Here is a 21,649-nt window from a genome sequence, read left to right as displayed (position 1 = left end):
ACGTCAAACATTGCCATATTCGTCAAGTATGGCAACCAAAATCCAACATCTAATAGACATTATAGTGGTAACACCCACACAACCTCAAGCTGTAACATCATTAGACACTGATATTTAGTTGATTTTAGGTTGGACGTTGGACAATGATGTCAACCGATTTTTATTTCCAAACAAAATGCAACATCTTCACGACTTTGGGGTACAACGTCAATCTGACATCATGTTATGGTCTTGTGGCTGCTGGGTGTTTAAGGCCATTTCAGTCATCATACAGTAAACATTAATCTTCTCATCAGTGAGATGCGTCTGAATTAATCTTCACCGGGTGATGGCAAGTAAAGATTTTGGACATCTTCTTGAACACTTTTAACGATTCCAAATAGTTTACTGCAATTGTAATTATAAATCGCCCATGTCTTGAGGTAGTTCAATATGAGGCGTTTACCTTCTATGTGCGATTTGATTGGACAGGAATTACAGGACTAATTTTTTAATCTTCATAGACAAAAAAAAAAGTAGTGACTGCAGGTTGAAGGAAAGTGGTGGAGTAAAAGTACTGATACTGCACTATAAATGTACTCAAAGGAAAGTAAAAGTACACATTTTTAAAACTACTCAGTAAATTACTATTCCTGAGAAAAAAAAAAAACACTCAATTACAGTAGTTTGAGTATTTGTAATTAGTTACTTTACACCCCTGGTAAAATGTAAACAGAAGAGTTTTTGTGTTTAACTGTTTTTACACAAAATGATGTTTTATTTTAATTTCACATGTTTTGTTTTAATGTCATATTTAAAAAATGGTGGCACCATGCATACTGTATTTGTATTATTGTTCATTCTATAAGCATGCATGTGTACAGCATATGTACTGTACAAGTAGACTCTCACCTCTGAGATGTTGGACACCGGCTCCATGTGTACTTCAGTGGAGCTCATGATCTCAGCAGAGGTGGTGTCTAGAATCTCCACCGCGATACTAATGAGCAGACGTGCTCTGAAGGACACCCCTTCCCCCAACCCCTCATTCAGGTCCTGGTGTTCGTCCATCAGGGTGTAGTTACGGGTCGACCCATACATATTCACCCAAGCCGGACCCATAGTGGGCAAGAAACCTGGAGAGAGATGGAGTGGAGCTGTAAACATAAACCACTGTTTATGGATGTACATCCTGCACATTCATTACAGTGTTAGTGTTTCACTGGGACAGATCGTAGGTACCTTTGTCTCCATCATTGGAAACCTTTCGTAGATCAATGAAGTGGGTTCCTATGGCAACATCGTTCACCTTGTCTGAATCACGGATCTGAACTTTCAGTCGCCTACACAAAGGTGGGAACATCTCCGTGAAGATGACTTGCTCGTTCCAGATGGGCTCGTAGCTGCTCTTCTGAACAGATGTTTTGCCCTGTGAGCAGCATGAGAAACATTTAATTTAGGCAAGACACTGCAGGTGAATAGGGTAAACTGACAGATATCACCAAACTTCATCAGTTGGTTGATTAAATTAGGAAGTGCAATTTATTTGCATGAGTTTTTAATCAACTCAAACTCAGCACACCTGAAGAAACAGTAGGCGCATAGGAGAAAAACACCATGTCAATTTTTATTTAGGATGTTAACTTAATTTTTTTGTAATTCATTTTTTATTAGAATTAATAAAAAAAACATTAAACATACTAAACAAATAATTTATAATCATTAAGACATATTTCATTTTTTACTAATTCTATTTTCTTCTTTTTTTGTTTGTGTGTTTTGTATTGGAGTCATGATTATTTGTTATATTATGCATGGCTAAGGATTTGCATTTGTGAAATTTGTTTTTATTATATATAATATATACAGTTGAAGTCAGATCTAGTCTTTGATAGGGTCGAAGAGAAAGTCTGAACATAGGGTTTTGGTGACATATGTTAGAACATACAGTTGAGGTCAGAATTATTAGCCCCCCCCCCCCTATTCTTTTTTTAAATTTTCACAGTTTGTCTGATAATAATTTTTCTTTTCGAGACTGTCTTTTTTGTTTTATTACGGCTAAAATAAAAGCCGTTTTTCATTTTTTAAAAAACATTTTAAGGTCAAAATTATTAGCCCCTTTAAGCTAGATTTGTTTTTGATAGTTTATAGAACAAACCATAGTTATACAATGACTTGACTAATTACCCTAACCTCCCTAGTTAACCTAATAAACCTAGTTAAGCCTTTAAATGTCACTTTAAGCTGTATAGAAGTGTCTTCAAAAACATCTAGAGAAATATTATTTGCTGTCATCATGGCAAAGATAAAATAAATCGTGGTAAAAATAAATGTGTTGAAGAAATCTACTCTCCGTTAACAAGAAATCAGGGAAAACAATAAACAGGGGGGCTAATAATTCTGACTTCAACTGTACATGTCTGGTGAAGGTCAGGAGACCAAAACCTTACATTTAATAAATCTTCAAGGAAGTATTAATCACAGTATTGATTATTAGTTTGCTTCATAACAAATTTTCTATTTAATTGAATATGAACACATATTCACAAGTTCAAAATTCTTGTTTTCCTTTTTTTCCCTACATTTGTTATGTATATAATCAGACAAATTATGCATAAACATATCCCTCGGTAAAAATCGACAGAATGTATTTATGAATAAAATTAGATTTTGGTGTACAGTATAAAAGTTCCGGTAAACTGATGTTTTAAAGTAAAAATACTCATCTTGAGAATATAGATTTAGAATTTTTAAAATTATAAATAAATAAAGTAAAGAATAAACAATTAAATGTGTATTTTGGATTTTGAAAATACACTTCAGGCCAAAAAAGTGTTTTGCTACTGTCTAATTAAAAAAATGTTTGATATAAATAATGACCCCTTGTTAAATGTTTTAGTGGTTTCTTACCTTTTGCCCTGCAAATTGCACCAGGACGTAAGGGTCCACAAGGTCCCTGTTTTCCCCAATAAAGGCTTTCTTCACGTTGGCCATGATACTGGTGTTCATTTTAGGCAGACCCTCAGCTCTATAAATCTTAACATAAAACCGAGCCCACTGTCTCTCTGATGGAACACCCTCCGGCAAGAGAAGATTCCTGCAATAAATCATCAAACATGAGAATAGACCGACATGACACTTAAATATATAATAAATAAAACGAATGACTTAAGGGATAAATGCATGAAAAAAGAGGTGACTGTATGAATGAATTAATCATCAGAGAGTTTCATAAATGCTATGACAAGTCTACGTTTCTTTTTTAAGAATGAATTTTGTAAGAATGAATGAATAAATAAATACATTCAAAATTGAATAAACAAATAAATGTTAGAATAAAAAGCAATTAAATGTAAAAAAAGAATAAAATGGTAAGAACTAATAAATAAATAAATGTATGAATCAATGTATAAGAATGAATTAATGATTAAATGTAAGAGTAAGTGAATGATTGATTGATTGATTGATTGATTGATTGATTGATTGACTATTGTAAGCATGGATGAATGAATTATTGAACAAACAAACAAATGAATGAATTAATCAGGCAAAACACTATGTTTGTTAACATCTAATAATATCAAATACCTTCAAATGTACTAATAAATTAATTAATGACTGAATTAACAAATATGCACAAGCCTTCCAAATCTGGCACCAATCCAAAATTGGTGCTACAGTATGGCACAATTTATTATCACATGATTAGAACACAGCACACTAACCCCTCTATGTCATCCTCGTCTGCTTCACTGGCCTTGTGTGGAGTCTTGATGTTGTCTCCTTTTCCCACGACTGCGATGTCACATTTAACATAACCTTTGCAGCCAGTCGTGATGTCATCAGGGTCTGACAGCATCGCCCATTTGTGATGAAACTGATGTTCTGTGAGAAACATTCAACAAATAAAAGCCATCTTCCCATTTAATCAGTACATCTCTCACTTATTTTTATGGTTACCGACCAGGTTGTGTGTAAACAGTCCCCACGTCTAGTTTGAAGGTGCCCACGAGGGTGCCGCTTCGCAGAAGGTTTTTAGAATGTATTACCTTAATTTTAGCAAAAAAAAAAGTACAACTTAATCCGCTGTTTCCAATGGAGGTTTGATTAAAGGTTTGTAAAAGTGTATGATGCGTGGCTTTATCTACTCACTGAAATCTTTATAATTTTGTCAAACATGACGTCTGGAGGCACGTGGAAGTCGAAGACAAAATACTGTTTGAAGAGAGAGAGATAAAGATAATCAAAATGGCTGTAGACATGAAATTAATGAGACTGTTCATCATCTGCTGTACGTGGGTGTGCAATGTTTATCACCTACGACAATCTAATATTTAATGTAGGATCTGGCATTATAATGCATGTCACTGCTTAGTAAAAATAAAAAAAACAAGTAAAACAAGTAAGAAGACTAAAAAAAGTGTTCATTATGAAATAAAACTTTTTTAAGAGTTCACACTTAGCTGATGAGTGATAATAAATCTTATTTGGCATGCTGTCCCAGGAGAGAGCCCTGAGCTCATTAGATCCTTGAGCCCGGGACTCCCTCGTGTTTGCAGGGCGAGAGGAGAATTTGAGCTAAGGAAGTTCTCAAAGACCTTCCTGACTTATTTTGGGCTAATAAAATGGCTAAGAAGAGATGTACACTTGCTAAGAGCTTGGCTATGGACTGTGGGAGGAAATCAGAGAACCTATGGAAAACCCACGTGAGCACGGGAGAAAGCAAACTCCGCACAGAAATTATCAAGATGAAGACTCTGAGATAAGAAAACTCTGGTTATTTATAAGTGAGTCAGGAATCATCTGTTAATCAATCGTAAGCTTATGCGGGACCAGCTGTGATCAATCATAAGCATGCGATCCTCCCGAAATTAGTTTATAAACTTCACTTAGAAAGTTGTCATAATGCAAAATGTACATTTCAAATTAAGAAATGAAAAATAACCATTAATGTTTTTATAAGATAATTAAATTATATTTTAAAAGCAAGTGTCGCTTTAACGATTATTGGCATTAGAACATGACTATGTAATATGGATTTTACACAATAAAAAGGGAATTTTAAATTATTTACATGTTAGACAACTTATTGTTTTTTTTTTTTTAATGGTTGGTCAATGAAAACAGATCCATCCAACAGCATGAGCAAAACATATGTCTCTCTTAGAAAAACACTTGCGTGTTCAATCAAGTCATTTGCTTTTTATTAATGATTCAATGATCTATTCATGAAGACACCCACTTACTACGTTTCTTAATGAATCAGACATTTGAAAGAAATCGATTGAATGAATAATACATTGAATCACTCATAGCTTCATAATTATTTATCTCTGACAGGCGTAAATACTGTAGGAAAAGGTACTGGCATAAAAACACACTCAGCAAAAAAGCAGCAAACAAACCAGCTAATAAAAGTCATACTTTGTCAAAGTCACGCAGCACTAAATTGAAGTGTTATTTAGTTTTCAACACAGCAGCTCCATTGAAACTTAACAGCCAAGTAAAAGTCAATTATTCTTGCTTTCTAAAAGTTCTGTTATTTAGGGTCAGGGACGAGGTCAGGGACAAGGGCTGTGAATTAGCTTTATGCTATATGTACGCAACACCGGTTATCTTTGTACTGTATAACAATGCCAAGTGTATTGTCCCTGTAAAATAAACAAGCAAATAAAAAATATAGTTTCTGATTAAAGTGTGTTTCCATTTATTTAAACTTTCATAAGCTTTGATATTTTTGGAACAGTAGTTTAAAATTCTGTCTAAGTGGTGTAAATTACTATGCAAAACCAAGTACTTATCTGCAAGTATTTCTGTTATTATTGCATTCAAATTGACTTGTCTGTACAATTTTTCTTAAAAACACATTCATTCATTTATTTTATTTTTGGCTTAGTCCCTTTATTATTCCGAGTTCGCCACTGCGGAATGAACCACCAACTTATCCAGCACATGTTTTACGCAGCGGATGCCCTTCCAGCCGCAACCCATCTCTGGGAAACATCCATACACTTATTCACACACATACACTTCAGACAATTTAGCCTACCCAATTCACCTGTACCGCATGTCTTTGGACTGTAGGGTAAACCGGAGCACCCGGAGGAAACCCATGCGAACGCGTGGAGAACATGCAAACTCCACACAGAAACGCCAACTGACCCAGCTGAGGCTAGAACTAGCGACCTTCTTGCTGTGACTACCTACAGCGCCACCACGTCGCCCTTATACAACATATTCTTTAAACCACTAAATGTGTCAATAAAAATTACTTTTAAAAGCTCTCAAAGCAACGTGTCCCATAATGCAATTGAAAAGTAAATAAACAGAAAACACCCACATGAATTATGGACAACTGTTAATTATCAGACATTTTTACTGTGTGCATTTCTAATCCAACATGCATTAAACCTGTTAGTAAACAGACAGATCCTTTTCCAACCAAACATTTAAAGGGGACCTATTGTGGTAAAATAAGTCTCTAATGTCCCTGTGTATGTAAAGTTTTAGCTCAAAATACCCAACAAAAATGTTTTAGAACTATTTTAAACAGCCTCTTTTAGGCTTTGATCCAAATTGTGTCATTTTGGTGACTGTCACTTTAAATTCAAATGAGGGCAGGCTACAAATGCCTATGCATGGATTTAAAATAGCACTAGCATTAGCTTTGTGAAAAACTGAAAATGTCAAAAACAGTGGCTTAAAAAAGGTAGTGTATGGAGACTACACTGTTCATTTGGGCATCCTAAAGCCCCACATTCATAATGATTCTTAGTCACTGACAATATCTTTGACAGATACTTTATATGATAATAATAGGGTGATCGTCGCTAATCTGTAGGATTTAGGTAGGTTTATAAAAAATGTACTTGATTAAGTTTTACCATTAGAGGCGGGCTATATTTAGACAAGTTATTTATTTATTATAAGTCCCCTTTACATTATCATATGTTGAATCAGAAATCCATTGTGGCTTTTTGAATTTATCACTATTAATTCCATTTTTTTAAATATGATTAAAAAGCCTAAATAAAATAACATGAAAAATATTTTTTATATTCTTTGTTTTATTATCTGCTCAGACGTTTCATCACTGTGAATGTCATCACCTCATTGTAGTAAGGGCAGTTTGTTGACTCCTTCATTGACGTGTACTTCTTCTCCTCTCCAATTTCCACGCAAACCACAGGGTCCATGTTCAATCCGACCAGCTGACGGGCCTCGATTACTGTAACACTGATCTGCAAGACATCACAATTCAACTAAATAATACTGCTGATAAAACCTACAGTGGGCGTCTTTGACTAAGACTGATGAGGCTGTGTTCATTTGGGGGTGAAATCTGTTATGCATTTATTACTACAGAGAGCAAATTAGTTAAGTTTGCTTTGGGGATTTAAATGACAAATGAGCTCCAGCGTATCCTACTGGATCACAGATTCATAAAGTAAATATCCAAGGCTGCATATAGACAAATTACCAAACCAAACTTAGTCAATGGAAAGAAAAGCATAACACTTTTCATCCTTTCAGCTCGCAAGTGAGCCAAGATAATTCAGATTTACACAGCTAAAATGAACTACCAAATGAAACCCAGGCTCATTGCGGATACATACCCAGGTCTACATTTCTGAGGACAGTGAAATACGTAACTGCAAGTATATCTGCGTGCAGTTTTTGCTTATGCAAATCCGCCAGAAGCCACTCTTTACACTTTTTGATGGTCTCTGTCACGTGTCCTCTTCTCACGTAAATCCACCAGAGGGCACAACATACACTTCAGCAGACCAGGGGCCTCATGTACGAAGACTTGCATGGAAATCATACTAAAACATTTACAGCTTTGTGCTTATGCAGAAAAAAATTCAGATGTATGAAACACTGCGTATGCTGAATCTCACGCATATTCTTTTGTACATCCGAACGAACGTGAAACTGAGCGCAACATGCACGAGCACAAAACCCCCTTCCTGCCTCCTCCCCCGTATGAATATGCTAATGACTCTACTTTGGCAAAACCCAACGAAAAAGCAATGACAAAATCAAGCAAAAAGAGAAACTTTGAACAGAATGTGAATTGGAGGTGCTGCTTTCGGAGGTAGACCGGAGGAAAACGGTGTTATTTGCAAGTTTGTTCTCCGGAATTAACAGCAAAAGAAAAAAATAGAATGGGGAGAGTTTAGCTGATGCGGTTAACACAATTGGGTCTGAACATCGCACTGAGTGAATTAAAAAAGAAATGGTGTGATTTATGGGTGTAAAATGTTGCTGCATCCGTAACAGTCTCAGTGGCGCAGCTCGTAAGATGCATTTCAACATGTTTTGACACGTTTGAGCATGAACTCGGTTCGAATCCAGCATCATATCAGATTTTGCCAACTATTTATCACGAGAAATACAAGTAGGATTCAATAATAAGTTTGTGCATCATATTTTATTTGCACATTCATTGAATGGAAATGTTTCTGATTCACGCATGAAAATTCATCTTCAGATAGTGTCTTTATAGCAATGTGCGTGCAGTAGATAGCTCAGATTACATTGGGAAAACAGGCGACCGCTGCAAATTGTGCTTTAATGTTTAGCTGGTCAACGGTACGGTATGGAAACCTTATATACCTGCTAGATGAACCCGTCTCATATAGCTGCTAGAGCAAGGCTCAGACACTTTGTAGAGAGCAATTTAACACAACTGCCTCTAGGAGTCGCCAATGGAAATAAAACAGACACTCACAAAAAATGTGCGTATGCCAGCCATAAAGCTGCCGTGGAGCTGCGCACATTCCCACGTTCAGTTCATCGTTAGTAAATCCAAACGTTGATACATGAGACCCCAGGCCAGCTTGCTGTCAACTGACTGACTGACAAACCATCCCAACCACTTCCCTAAACCCAACCAATAGTGTTTTCAAAAGGCAATCTAGAAAAAGAAAAGCATTGCAGCTGATTTCTCTATGTTTTCAGCCTGTTTTTATTATATTTTTCTTTTCTTTTACCTGCTGTCAGGAAATCGGTTTACACAACAAGCTACTGGGCCAACTGATGACACCAGAAAAGCTGTCCACACAGAGGTAAGCGGTTAACAGTAGCATGAAGAGGAACAGAGCTAATGGCGATCTCATACTAGCCCATAGCATTCATTTTACGAACGAAATGGAGCTAGACATACCTCTGGGTACATAATTTGCAGTCTCCAGAAATGTAGACAGGGGTACGTATCCACAATGAGCTTGCGTTGCACAAATTGCAATGTCTCTAATATGTTCACCACATTGTGCCACCTTTATTGCACTCCAAAGCTACAATACTAAGAGACAAATGCAAATAAACTTTGCTTCATAGAATCTTCAGAAAAACACAGATAATAATAACGCTTAGAATTGCAGTCTGCAATTATTCTTTCAGCAAATGAGTTGTAAAAGTAAGAGAAAGACAGAAAAGCAGAGTTCCCAACCTCTGGCAAAATATGAACTATTAGAGATAAGGGAATAATGTGAAAAATGGCCTAAAAAACACTTACGCAGCACACAGGGGATGTTCTGTATGGATTTCCAGCATTTAAAGGAATTATGCAGTGCCAGGACTGAAGCGAATTTGCAATTCAACTGGCATGCAGAGGACAATTAGTAAGCAAACATCAAAGCCTCTCTAAAACACTGACGCTCAAGGCTCATGTTGTTTATTTGGGACGGCTCTGTGTTTCAAGGCTTTGAGCAGAATACACTACTCAAGGATAAATGCCACTGGCTTAACATGTCTCCTTGGCAATTCGAGGCTGCGAAGCTTTTGTCTGAGGGAATGTTATCGAGCTCCCTTTTCTCTCTGTTTAATCGTTTCTCTGTTCCTACCTGATAATCAACCGGACGCCCTGAACTCGGCTCCATTTTAATGTCAGGCTTTGATCTGGAAAAACAAGAGGATCAACCTTAAGGACACAAATTTAAACGATTAGTTGTTTTAAATCAAATTTTGCATGTATTATGTCGAGCACACAATAAAATATGGAAAATCAAACATGTCAACTAGACCTTGATTAGGTATTTTTATCAAACTAATTACATGAAAAACAAAAGTCAATGAAACAACATCAGAAACAAAGCAAACTGTTCTTTCTTTAATTTTAGAAAGGAAGAAAGAAAGAAAGAAAGAAAGAAAGAAAGAAAGAAAGACATAAATAGGAGGTTTTTCTTCCCTGTGACCTTTTCACAAACATATAAACTTCAAGAAGCAAACATACAAACTTCAAAATAGAATAGTGTACGTGTATGGGTTTAAAAATACAGCATGTGCACATTAGACATGTGACCTTTTGTTGGAGACATTAGTGGTCACTGCAGTAACCGAGGCCAGTGAGATTGTATCAGGGTCAAGAATGCCGCCTAGACGCATGGCTTTTCGATCCAGATCTTCTGCATCCAGAATGGCAGCATCATCTGCACACAAGAGCACAGAAGTGAAACTTTGAAAGGAACAGGCTCCATTTCTTTTATAAAATATATATTTATAATATGCAATCAACTTCTGTTCCTTTTAAAGTTTCATGTCTAATGTGCAGTTTATGATTCTTCAGTCTTTACAATTGATGTCTAAAGTAAAATACCAACAAATCAAAACCAGTGAATATCAATGAATGAATGTCATATAATGATTAAAAATGGAGACACAAATACTTATACTTAATAGCTGCTAATGATTATTATTATTTTATTTTTTTGCCAATTTAATACAATTTTCTAGCCTCTCTTGTTAAGAAAAAGTACATTTTATAGAAAAAACATGGATAACAACAAAAATTGCTAAATTAGTATTCAAATTCATTTTAATATGGTCCAAATTGGGTGCTTCACGCTTTTTTATTGGTCATTTGTTTTTGTTATCAAGAATAAGGTCCAAAATTTACTAGCAAAATGTTTTCTCTATTTAAAAATAATACAATAGCGAAAAATAACTTCACTTACATATTGTATGTTTTATTGCACAGCTGGATGTTGGACTCATGAAAAATAATAGTTTGCATTGGCCAGAACTGATTAGCTGAAGTCACACTGATGTGACGATCGACAGAGGATTCCGCTTGGTCTTAAAGCCTTTTTCAATGGGTTATTTTCACAATTTATGATGGTGTAACAGTCAAAATAGGACAAATGAGCTCATGTATGGGACAAATTCTAGACCTTTGTCATTGAGGGGTGGGTCTTTTAAACTCTTCAAACTCTCGCAATTTTGTTCAATAAACATACTGTACATTAGACTTTCATCTTCCACAAGTGTTCTAATGATGATCAATATTTACCTCCTTTTTTGTGGTCATCTTTAGAGGTGCGGGTCTTGCCCAGCTTCATGGCTGAGAACACTCCTTTTCCTGCCCTACAACACAACACACAAACAAGCACGAACGGAGGGGGAAATCAATATTTGCTCTGCGATTCCTTTTTAAATCACCTCTACCTCCGAGCCTCCCTAACACTGAATAATTTATACCAGTTTAAACTAAGAAATATGATTATGTTTCATACATATTGTATTAAAAGCAGTGATGCATTTGGATACATTCCACAATTTAATCATATAAATTATTAACGCATACAGCTCACTTGTATGTTGTGCCATGGACAGATACTTTCCCCCAATTTTCAAACATTGTGTTGCAATTTAGTCATTATTTACACCTCTGCCTCATGATGCAAGCATAGGATATCTTCTACAATCTTTTTCCTTGACTTTTTCTGATAATCTGACAATAACGAGAATGTTTTCTGAGCTTTTATAAATGAGTCAAGATCAGTTAAGCAACACATTAAAATATTCTTAGTCAAAACTGCAGTCTATTTAGCAAATGAATGTGTTTACATCAGGAGAAGATTTTCAAGAGAACATGAAATAAAGAGAAATGGATTTAGGTCTATTACAAAACAGAAAAAAATGATGACACACATTGCACAAGTCAATAAATCAATAAAAAGCCTGATACGCATGATGCATTTTTATGTGTGGATGCATGAGAAAAGAGAAATTGATTTATAACTTCACTTTTCTTTGACACATAGATATTTCTTAAAAGATATCCAGGTATACAAACACATTTTACAGTACATAAAGTGCTCAGCATTCATAAGTCCACCCCTCACAAATCTCTTTCTTAAATTCAGATTTTTACATTCATAAGCTATGCAATATTATATCTGTGCATATACATTAGATCAGTCAGTACTGAGGACAAATATGGTTCAGAAACTAATACACCAAAATGTATGTGTTATAGAAAAATATTAAATATAAATTTTATAAAAGAGAAAGAAATCAAAAGAGACAAAATAATAATAATAATAATAATAATTTAGTTTAAATTTTGTAGGTTGTAATTTTTTTTTTTTACAATATTTTGCTTGAATTTAATTGTATTATCTCTCAGTCTCTAAATATGTTTGGTGACTAAAATATTATTTTAATAAATATCTGTTTAATAAATCTGTTTTGTTTAAAAAACAAATAAGGTGTATAAATAAGGTGTACTTATACTGAGCACTGTACATACAGTTTAAGTTTATTTTATCATTTGTAAAGTTTGAGTGCAATCAGATCATCACTACTGGAGCATGATGATGGAAAATTTCTGTGATATTTATCACTCAGACGAGACAGTCGTTTCAACAGCGGGACCCCACTCACAATAGCCCCGCTGGTGTCCAATAACTCTGCACTGATATTATGGTGATTAGATATCAGTTCCCCCACAAAGGCCTGATGATGTCACAGGCCGGCTGGACAAATAACGGCACTTAATTATTCAACAAGATGGGCACAATTCGCCAATTAGCTGTGATCTGTGGATATAGATACTTTCTCAGGACTAGATGAAAGAAATCCAGATCGTTTTGTTCCTTTCTTTCCTTTCAGCACTTTAAGTGGAGGGAAAATGCAACAGGATCACACTGACTTCACCAGTGTTTGGATTAATTACATACATTTACAGGTTACATTGCCTGGATATTCTGCAGTTTAGTTATTATTTGCAGCTCATTCTTATATGATGGAGGCATATCTGATGCAGTCTGTCTTATTGAATCTTTGTAAACAACTTAAAGTGACAGTGAAGAGAAAGTCTTCAAAGTTCACACGATTTTATCCATTAATAGAAATAAATAACGATAATACGCGTTTTTTTTTCCAAACAAAAAAGCTATTTTGTTACTCTTAAGTAAAAAGCGCACAAGTTTATCAAATCACATTTGTGTATTATTATTACTTTATTTTCGTTTATGAAACTAAGTGACTGTATGCATTTTTATTAAAAAAAATAAAAAAAGAAGTGTGTTAAGTTTATGTATATGAAATCCACAGCAGAAAACAAATATCTGACTCTGCTATGCAAAGAAAGACAAAAAGCATCGCAAATAAAACAATCCTGATACACGTCATATACACATATGCTTTCATAGATACACAAATAACATAGGATACTCACCAAAACAGAAACAACCAAAAATCCCCCGACAGAAAATGTGTATAAAAATAGATATTCCTGGCTAGAGTGTGTACTATATGTCCATTTTCAGTGGCTAGTCCAGCTAGTCCAGATTCAAGCACAGAATCCACACAGCTAAAGAGACACTTCTCAGACTAAACGGAACATCCACAATAAGGGAGAACCTGAGATGATGGCCCGGTATAGGTGAAAAAGTAACAGGAGAGAATGTGACCTCACACTCACACACACACCAATACAAACTCACACTCCCCCACACATTCACTCTCACTATCTCACAGATGTGGCCCATATAAAATTACTGTTGTGTAAATCTAAATATACATTCAGAATAAATTAAAAATACTTTTTTAGCAGTGATGCATTAATCAAAATAAAAAAACATTCAGTTACACTTTATTTTGATGGTTCGTGTGTTGAATTTAAGTTATATTGCATTTACATGTCAACTAATTCTCATTAGATTTTACAGTAAGTAGACTGTTCAGTTGAGGTTAGAGTTGGGGTAAGGGTTAAGGTTAGTGTAAGTTGACGTGTACTTGCAAAGTTTCTTATAGTCAGTTAAAGGACCAGCATCAACAGATATTAAGCAGACAGTCTACTAATACTCAAAAGAACCATTAAAATAAAGTGTTACCAAACATTCTATTAAATATTGTATCAAATAAATGTAAAATATTATAATAATACAAAATTTGCTGTGGTTACTATTGTAAATTATAGCAGTTTCTCTGGATTTATGATCTATTCATATTTTCAATGGTGATTATTATATTGGTTTAATTTTAAAAAAGATTAAATAAATACCACTTTATTTTACCAATCTAAATACCAAAATATCAATCTATAAACTTCAGCAATGTTAAGAAAGCAATGTTTGATAGAATAACACTTTTTGATCATAACAAAATCAAAACCTGGCATTCTGCAAAACAGAAAAAAAGAAAGATGTCCACCATAAGAACATTTAAACTTCAGAATAATAGTTATGAGACCTTAATCATTTTGAAGCATTCTGTATATAATAATACATAAGTATTGTGCGTTGTAGCAATTACAAATGTCCTGTGTGTTTTCATTTATCAGATAAACTAACTGTAATAACTGTAATTAATGTAAAAATAACATACAGTTGAAGTCAGAATTATTAGCCCCCCTTAATTATTAGCCACCTGTTTATTATTATTATTTTAATTTCTGTTTAACGGAAAAAATATTTTTTTAACACATTTCTAAACATGAAAGTTTTTTTTAACTCATTTCTAATATGATTTATTTGATCTTTGCCATGATGACAGTAAATAATATTTAACTAGATATTTTTCAAGACACTTCTATACAAGTGACATTTAAAGACTTAACTAGGTTAATTACAGTAGGTTAACTAGGCAGGTTAGGGTAATTAGGCAAGTCATTGTATAACAATGTACAACTGGTTTGTTCTGTTGAAAAAAAAATTTTGCTTTAAGGGGCTAATAATTTTGACCTTAAAATGCTTTTTATTATTATCTTTTTTATTAAAAACTGCTTTTATTCCAGCCGAAATAAAACAAATAAGACTTTCTCCAGAACAAAAAATATTATCAGACATACTGTGAAAATTGCCTGAATCTGTTAAACATCATTTGAGAAAGATTTAAAAAGAAAAAAAAATCAAAGGGGCTAAATTCTGACTAAAACTGTATGTTCGAACATACTCTATCACCAAAAATAAAAATTACATAAAAACTTTATGTTCAGACTTTCTCTTTGACTCTATCAAAGATTAATTCAAAAGAAAATCAAGAAAGATGCAGGATTGTATCTAGACAAGGTAACCCAACACTAATTAGATGATTTTTAGAGCGTGATGAGAGCAGCTCTGTTTAATCAAAAGATCCACTTCAGCGGTCATGAAGAAACAAGCGACCCACAGGCACCACCTGACAGTGCAAACAATGTCCTTTGCCAGGTCTATGGGATTTATTGGAACTAATTCTGTGCCACATGAAATAGTTTTGCAGTAGGTTTGACTTCACACATGTATGGTAAACTTTCAGCACTATACTGTATAAGAAAGTGTCTGTTTGACCTACACATTGCTTTAGAATAGAGAAGAAAGCAGGAGTTTTAGATTGCATCAGTTGCACATTTTTTTATGCCTTCAAGAAAGACATTTGGGTACAATATCAGTCAATGACTATATGGACATCAGTAATTGTATTATTTTCCTTAATCTGAACATTATGATTAAGGTGTTTACATGAGTTGCTTTTTGAAAGTTCCTTTCATAATCCCTATGTGCTATAATGTAATTTTACATGTTATAGCACATAATTCAATTAACATTATTGCATCACGACGCAATCCAAATTTCCTCCGGATTTTCATGTAATTTTAGGAGTTTCATTTTTAGTTCTAATTTTGTTTAACTTCTTAACTGCAGTTTGGCACTTTCACTTTCATTCAGAAACATTTCATGCAAGCCCCCCTGTCACAAACGAGATATTGATTGCGAGTATGAACTGCTGGAAGAGTGTTGTTTTAATGGAATTTGAAACCTCAAGCAGTATGGGGAAAAAAATCTCAGCATTTCACGATGCAGGTGTCTGTGGTACTTCACTGACTCAGTAGGTGCAGAGAATAGTGTCAAACAGTCGTGTGTGTATAGACTATCCTGTCGCAAATCGTGGTGAAAATCCTACATGACAATAATAGCTTGATTAAGGTGTTTACAGGTCTCTACTGCACTGTACAAACTCAGCAAACTCCACATGTCTTAATTTGATTTCTGTTTAGTCTGATTATGACCTTAATCAGATTAAATTAATTAAAAATCCCTGTATACATGGTAGACTCTAAAAGTATTGTCTTAATCGCATTAAAATTGTATTATTGGTGTCCATGTAAACGTACTCATTGAAATACTTGTGATAAATAAATAATATTTAATTTTACCATTAAATTTCAAATGTTCTACTTGAGTGAAGGTTATTGTAGCTTTACATTTTTATTAGTTTTTATATTGATGCTGTTTTAAACATTTCTGTTCATTTCAGTTCAGCTTTAGTTGGTGTCATTGATAGTTTTGTTAGTTTTAGTTTTTTTTATGTGAACACTTTATTTAATGTTTATATATTTACCTTCATTCATTCATTCATTCATTCATTCATTCATTCATTCATTCATTCATTCATTCATTTATTTTCCTTTGACTTAGTCCCTTTATTCATTAAGGGTCGCCACAGCGAAATGAACCGCCAACTTATCCAGCATGTGTTTTATACAGCAGATGCCCTTCTAGCTGCAACCCAGTACTGGGAAACATCCATGCACACTCATTCTCTCATACACTGCGGCCAATTTAGTTTATTCAATTCAGCCTTAGTGCATGTCTTTGGACTGTGGGGAAAAACTGAGCACCCGGAGGAAATCCGCACCAACACGGGGAGAACATGCAAACTCAACACAGAAATGTCAACTGACCCAGCTGGGACACCTTTATGTTTATATAGAAAATATGTTTCTGTGACTGTTTGTTGTTTTGTTTTTAATTTATTGTGCAATTTTAATTCTATCTCAGTTAAAGAAAATGTTTTTTGACTAATAGTTTTAGTCTTTGTTTTCGTTTACTACAAAAATTAATTTGAGTATATAAATAGACATACATCATACATTTATATTAAATTTTATTAAGAATTTGAAACCTTTGCAGAACCAAACTCTCATGTTAATAAAGCATGTAATCCCTCTTCTCCTACTGAAGAGTGACCTTTTCATGTTATTTAATGTGCGGGGGTGAGATCTAGTGACATTTAATTTTTTTATGAGTAGAGAAGCTAATCCATGGTGCACATAAAGTCACTGATCACAAACCAGTTATTTCTAAACCCCGTTTAAGAATTAGAACCAGTAACATAATACAGATAGCACAACAACTGTCAACTCAAAATGAAAGGAGAGAACATGACACCTGGGAGAGAGATGTGAAAGACCATTCATTTTGTATTTGCTTCAGGAATTAAGATGTGATGCATTATGAGCATACGTAAATGTATTTAAATGATTGAATGTGGATTAGAATTCAAAAACATCGCAAGTTTGAATATGCACTACTTGTAAATGTTTTTTGTTTAAGTCTCTTTTGTTTACCAAGGGCCAAAGTATTCATCATACAGTAAAAAAAAGAAATACAAATTACATTTATAATTAATATATTATTACATAATAAAATATTATTACAATTTAACACAATTAAACTTGATTATTCACAACAACAAAAAAGATATTTATTTCTGTTATGACAAACGGAAAGATCATCAACCATTACTACACTCTTCAGTACCACAGTATCTAATAATCATTCTAATATCAAGATCTGGCGATTCAGAAACATTTTTAATAATTAAAGTTAAAAGACCCAAAACAATCCATCTGCAAGACCATTTACTGTACTGTGGGTGCATTTTATATTAATTTAATTTAATTTAATTTAATTTAGTTTACTTATTTTATTTAATTTTTTTAAAAATTTAATTTATAAAAATTTCATTTAATTAATTTAATTTATTTTTATTAAATAAAATGGTAAAGTTGATTTCTGGTTGAAACTGTTCTCCTTGGTGATTCATAAAATCAATGGCTACCAGCTCTTTGAGAGTAAAAAAAAAAAAAAGTAAAACACTGGCAAAACAAAATGAATATCCATGCCTTAATTTCTGTAAGCTGTTATAAAAGCAAATGATACAGTAGATCTGTGCAAGAAACTGAACATTATTTGTTATTACATCGAATGAAAAGTTTTGACAATTCTAAACAGTATAATTGCCTTACTGTCACAATTTTGACCAATTTTAGGCACCTTTGTTAAATAAAAGTATTCATATTTTCTCAATTTCTCAACTACCATCACTTGAACTATTGTATTTTGATCCTGTAATTCATTCTAAATATTCTATATTTTATATGTGTTAAAACTAAACACATAAACCTCACTGAATTTTGAAAATCATTCAGGTCAACGTAAAGTCAGTTTAAAAACTGTTTATCATCCTCCATTTCTAAAACATGACAAGAGATATACACACAGCAATACATCTAGGCAGAAGTGAATGTGTTGAAAAGCCCAACGCAGCATAATGAATTATGTATCACTTAAGAGCCAGCGAGACCTTGATGTCTGAGATGAGTTTGGCCAAAAACCTGAACTAAAGCAAAGCCGTTTGTTTCCATCAAATCATTGATCAGAACACAGTTATGAGTAACGTACAGTACATTAGCTTGCTATTTATAAATTACTTTCTCTCTACGGGATACTTTAAATGGTAAATATCAATCAGCTGTTATAAACTAGACACTTTAAACCCTGTTCAGCAGAGACATTACTATACTTACTGTAAGTACTTGCTTTCATAGTCTTGTTGTTATTTTTGGTCTTTTTTTCTCCTTTTTCATTATTGCATGAATGAAAAAGGAGCACAATTCTGTTTCGTTAATGTGAGACTCTATTAAAGTCATGAATTATTGAACAATGAGTGCCTTTGAGCTTTTGTGCCCTAGATTTTAAAGTGTGTGTGGGTTCAAAGTGACAGTTTTATGCAAGAAGGAGGAGAGAAGAACAAAAGAATGGTGGGATGGAGGCTGAACATTAGAGTACAACAAAGACAGCAAACTGAACCACGAGAGTAATGCAGCGACTCTAATGTGACAAACATCCCTGGGAAAATCCCTTTGTTCTGTTTAAGGTTATTTGACTGCAAGCTTAGGCCTGTCATTGAGAAAAACTCAGGAGAACAACACTTCTGATTAGGCTTACCTAAGAAATAACAAGTTATGATAGTAAAACTGATCAGAAGTGGCAATTGTGACAGCTTAAACCAGCCTGAGAATAGATGGTTTGAACCAGATTAGCTGGTCTTCAAGCTTAGATCTTGGCAGAATTGTGACAAAAAGGCAGCACTGTGAAACAGTCTAAATATTTGAAGCAGTTCAAAACCTTTCATCAAAGTTCTCCTAAAACTATTAAACAACATCCACTCATGTCTTATGACATTTTTAAAAAACATTTTAGATCCACTTCAAATGTTGACTACTGTATACATGTAAATTCAGAATTATGAAGGGAAAACAGAACTGAAGAAAACAGGAATTCTGAGAATTTGTAAACTATTAAGAAGTAAACATAGAATTACCCGCTTCAATTTTTATCAGTCGATTGAATGGGCTTTATCAGTGGTTATCAGCTTATAGATATGGCTCAGTAGGGGCCTTCTGCACCTATTGGTTGGCTGAGAAGGCTCTAATCATCCATTTACATGGTAAATTCGCTATACTAAGGCCTGATATCACTAATGCGTTTTCGTTTTAAAACACATACGTTTTGCTATGGTTACGCCATCCGTCCACACTACGCTGGAGTTTTCGAGTGCCGAAAAACGGAGCGTTTTGAAAACGCTGGTAAGGCCGTTTTCATTCTAAAACGCTGCTGCTTCATCACAGTGTGGATGAGGGAAAACGGAGACATCTGAAAACAGAGGCGGGGCTGCAGACATTCGTCTATTTGATTGGGGCATTTGCTTAATATTAAGTAGCCTAACACGCACAGTTCAGTCCTGCAGTCCTCTTCTTGTAAGTTCAGACTTCGCAAGTTTGATCAAGGCTGCAGTCTCCCCCTTCTCAGTTTGATATGGAAAACAGACTACCGAGGACACGGGTAAATCTTCAAAGGGAACAGTGTACTTTATAACTTCATTCACATCACCCTGGCTACGTTGTTTCACTTTCTCAACAATAAAATGCAATGTTGAGGCGTTGTGCTGCATTTATGAGCGTCATCTTCACTGTGTGGATATTTATAACAAAACGGAGCCTATAACAACTGCCTCCTTTCAATTTCATTGAAAATAAAAAGCATACCCTCTCTTTTGCTGAATATCTGTTTTAATAATTGATAATGTAAAAGTATAACATACAATAAGTTTATAATATAATAATAAAGGCAAGCGATCAGTCAATATACAGAATGTAGGCTACGTGGTTACAATAATCATTAACTTATCTTTGCGCTCAGCCAAAACACGTTACCTGAGAACAAGTAATTGATTCCAATGACCAAAGTCAGGGAACATGTCGTTAGATAAAGACAACAAGATGAATGAAATATCACGTTTAATAAATATAGTGAGATTAGATCCAGCGGGAGATGCTTGATGAGCAGTCCGACTAGCAGAGCTCTGATCTGGGTAGATAGGTTGCAGCGCTTGCCTGAGAGTGTGTGTGTTGTCACGTGATGTGCGTTTTCAGCATTTTGGTGCGGACGGAGAGCTGTTCAGAAACGCTGGGTAAAACGCAAGTGCGGACGCAGATCGTTTTCATTCTAAAACGCCATTTTAAAACTAAAACGCACTAGTGTAAACGGTGCCTAAAAGAGAAGACTCCAGATCCAGATCTGTTGTACATTGTTGTGAAGGTTGGGTTTAGGGTTGGGAAAGGGGTAGATGTTACTAAAATACAATTAATGGGAAATTTTAAAATAATATAAACAATTCTGTGGAAAAAATACTTGGGATTGTAAACAGAATTTTGAGGAATTGTAAAGTCTGAATTGTAAAATGCAGTCATGATTCTGGGAATAAAGTAGGAATTGTTCAGATGTGAAAAAAATATGAATTGTGAGATACAGACTTAGAATGTTAAGAAATGCTTATTTCCATATTTGTAAATTTAATAAAATTTTAGCTTAAAATTCAATTTCTGTTTATTAAATCAACAATGCTTCTATCTCGCAATGCAGACTTCCCCTAAAAAATGTGAAAAAAGGCTAAACAAAGCTTAAAACAACCAAAACAAAGAGGAATAAAAAAACCTTTCTGACACTTTAACCGACAATTGCGCCAGTTTAAGCACATTTGCACCAGACATTTTCTTACAATTACTCCATCTTTCTAAAAAGAACTGCATTATGAAGTGTGCTTTATACAACTGAGTGGGCTTGACAAACCATCCGTAGTAATATTCTTCTCTCTATAAAAACACTCCCCCTCCTTACTCTAGCACTTAATTTTCTGAGCATAAACTGTTCCTTTGCATAATAAGCACTATTTGTGTGTATTGCCTCTTCTTGGTGAATCACTGAATGCCCTCCTCAATTGTAAATCACTTTGAAAGAAAAAGTGTCAGCTAAACGACTAAATAGATGGGTCAGGC

General features: G+C 34.3%; 1 protein-coding gene across 51 annotated transcripts in view; it reads right to left on the bottom strand.

Annotated features, from left to right (window-relative positions):
- The window catches only part of otofa (otoferlin a), a 147,143-nt gene that overhangs the window by 40,796 nt on the left and 84,698 nt on the right, over positions 1–21,649 (bottom strand). For all 51 annotated transcript variants that reach the window (XM_087297137.1, XM_087297134.1, XM_087297138.1 and 48 more), the window contains exons 6-15: positions 11,273–11,346; positions 10,286–10,412; positions 9,828–9,882; positions 7,089–7,220; positions 4,132–4,194; positions 3,944–4,028; positions 3,705–3,864; positions 2,890–3,076; positions 1,222–1,408; positions 892–1,115 (exon numbers count right to left, since the gene is read on the bottom strand). In XM_087297137.1, coding sequence (XP_087153263.1) covers positions 892–1,115; positions 1,222–1,408; positions 2,890–3,076; positions 3,705–3,864; positions 3,944–4,028; positions 4,132–4,194; positions 7,089–7,220; positions 9,828–9,882; positions 10,286–10,412; positions 11,273–11,346 — 1,294 coding nt within the window. The remainder of the gene's footprint in view (positions 1–891; positions 1,116–1,221; positions 1,409–2,889; positions 3,077–3,704; positions 3,865–3,943; positions 4,029–4,131; positions 4,195–7,088; positions 7,221–9,827; positions 9,883–10,285; positions 10,413–11,272; positions 11,347–21,649) is intronic.

Source organism: Danio rerio, chromosome 20, assembly GCF_052040795.2.
Source record: "Danio rerio strain M-AB ecotype USA chromosome 20, GRCz13ab, whole genome shotgun sequence".
In the NCBI taxonomy this organism is placed as follows: domain Eukaryota; kingdom Metazoa; phylum Chordata; class Actinopteri; order Cypriniformes; family Danionidae; genus Danio; species Danio rerio.
The sequence above is the reverse complement of the archived record's forward strand: the minus strand, read 5'-3'. Positions and strand labels throughout refer to the sequence as shown.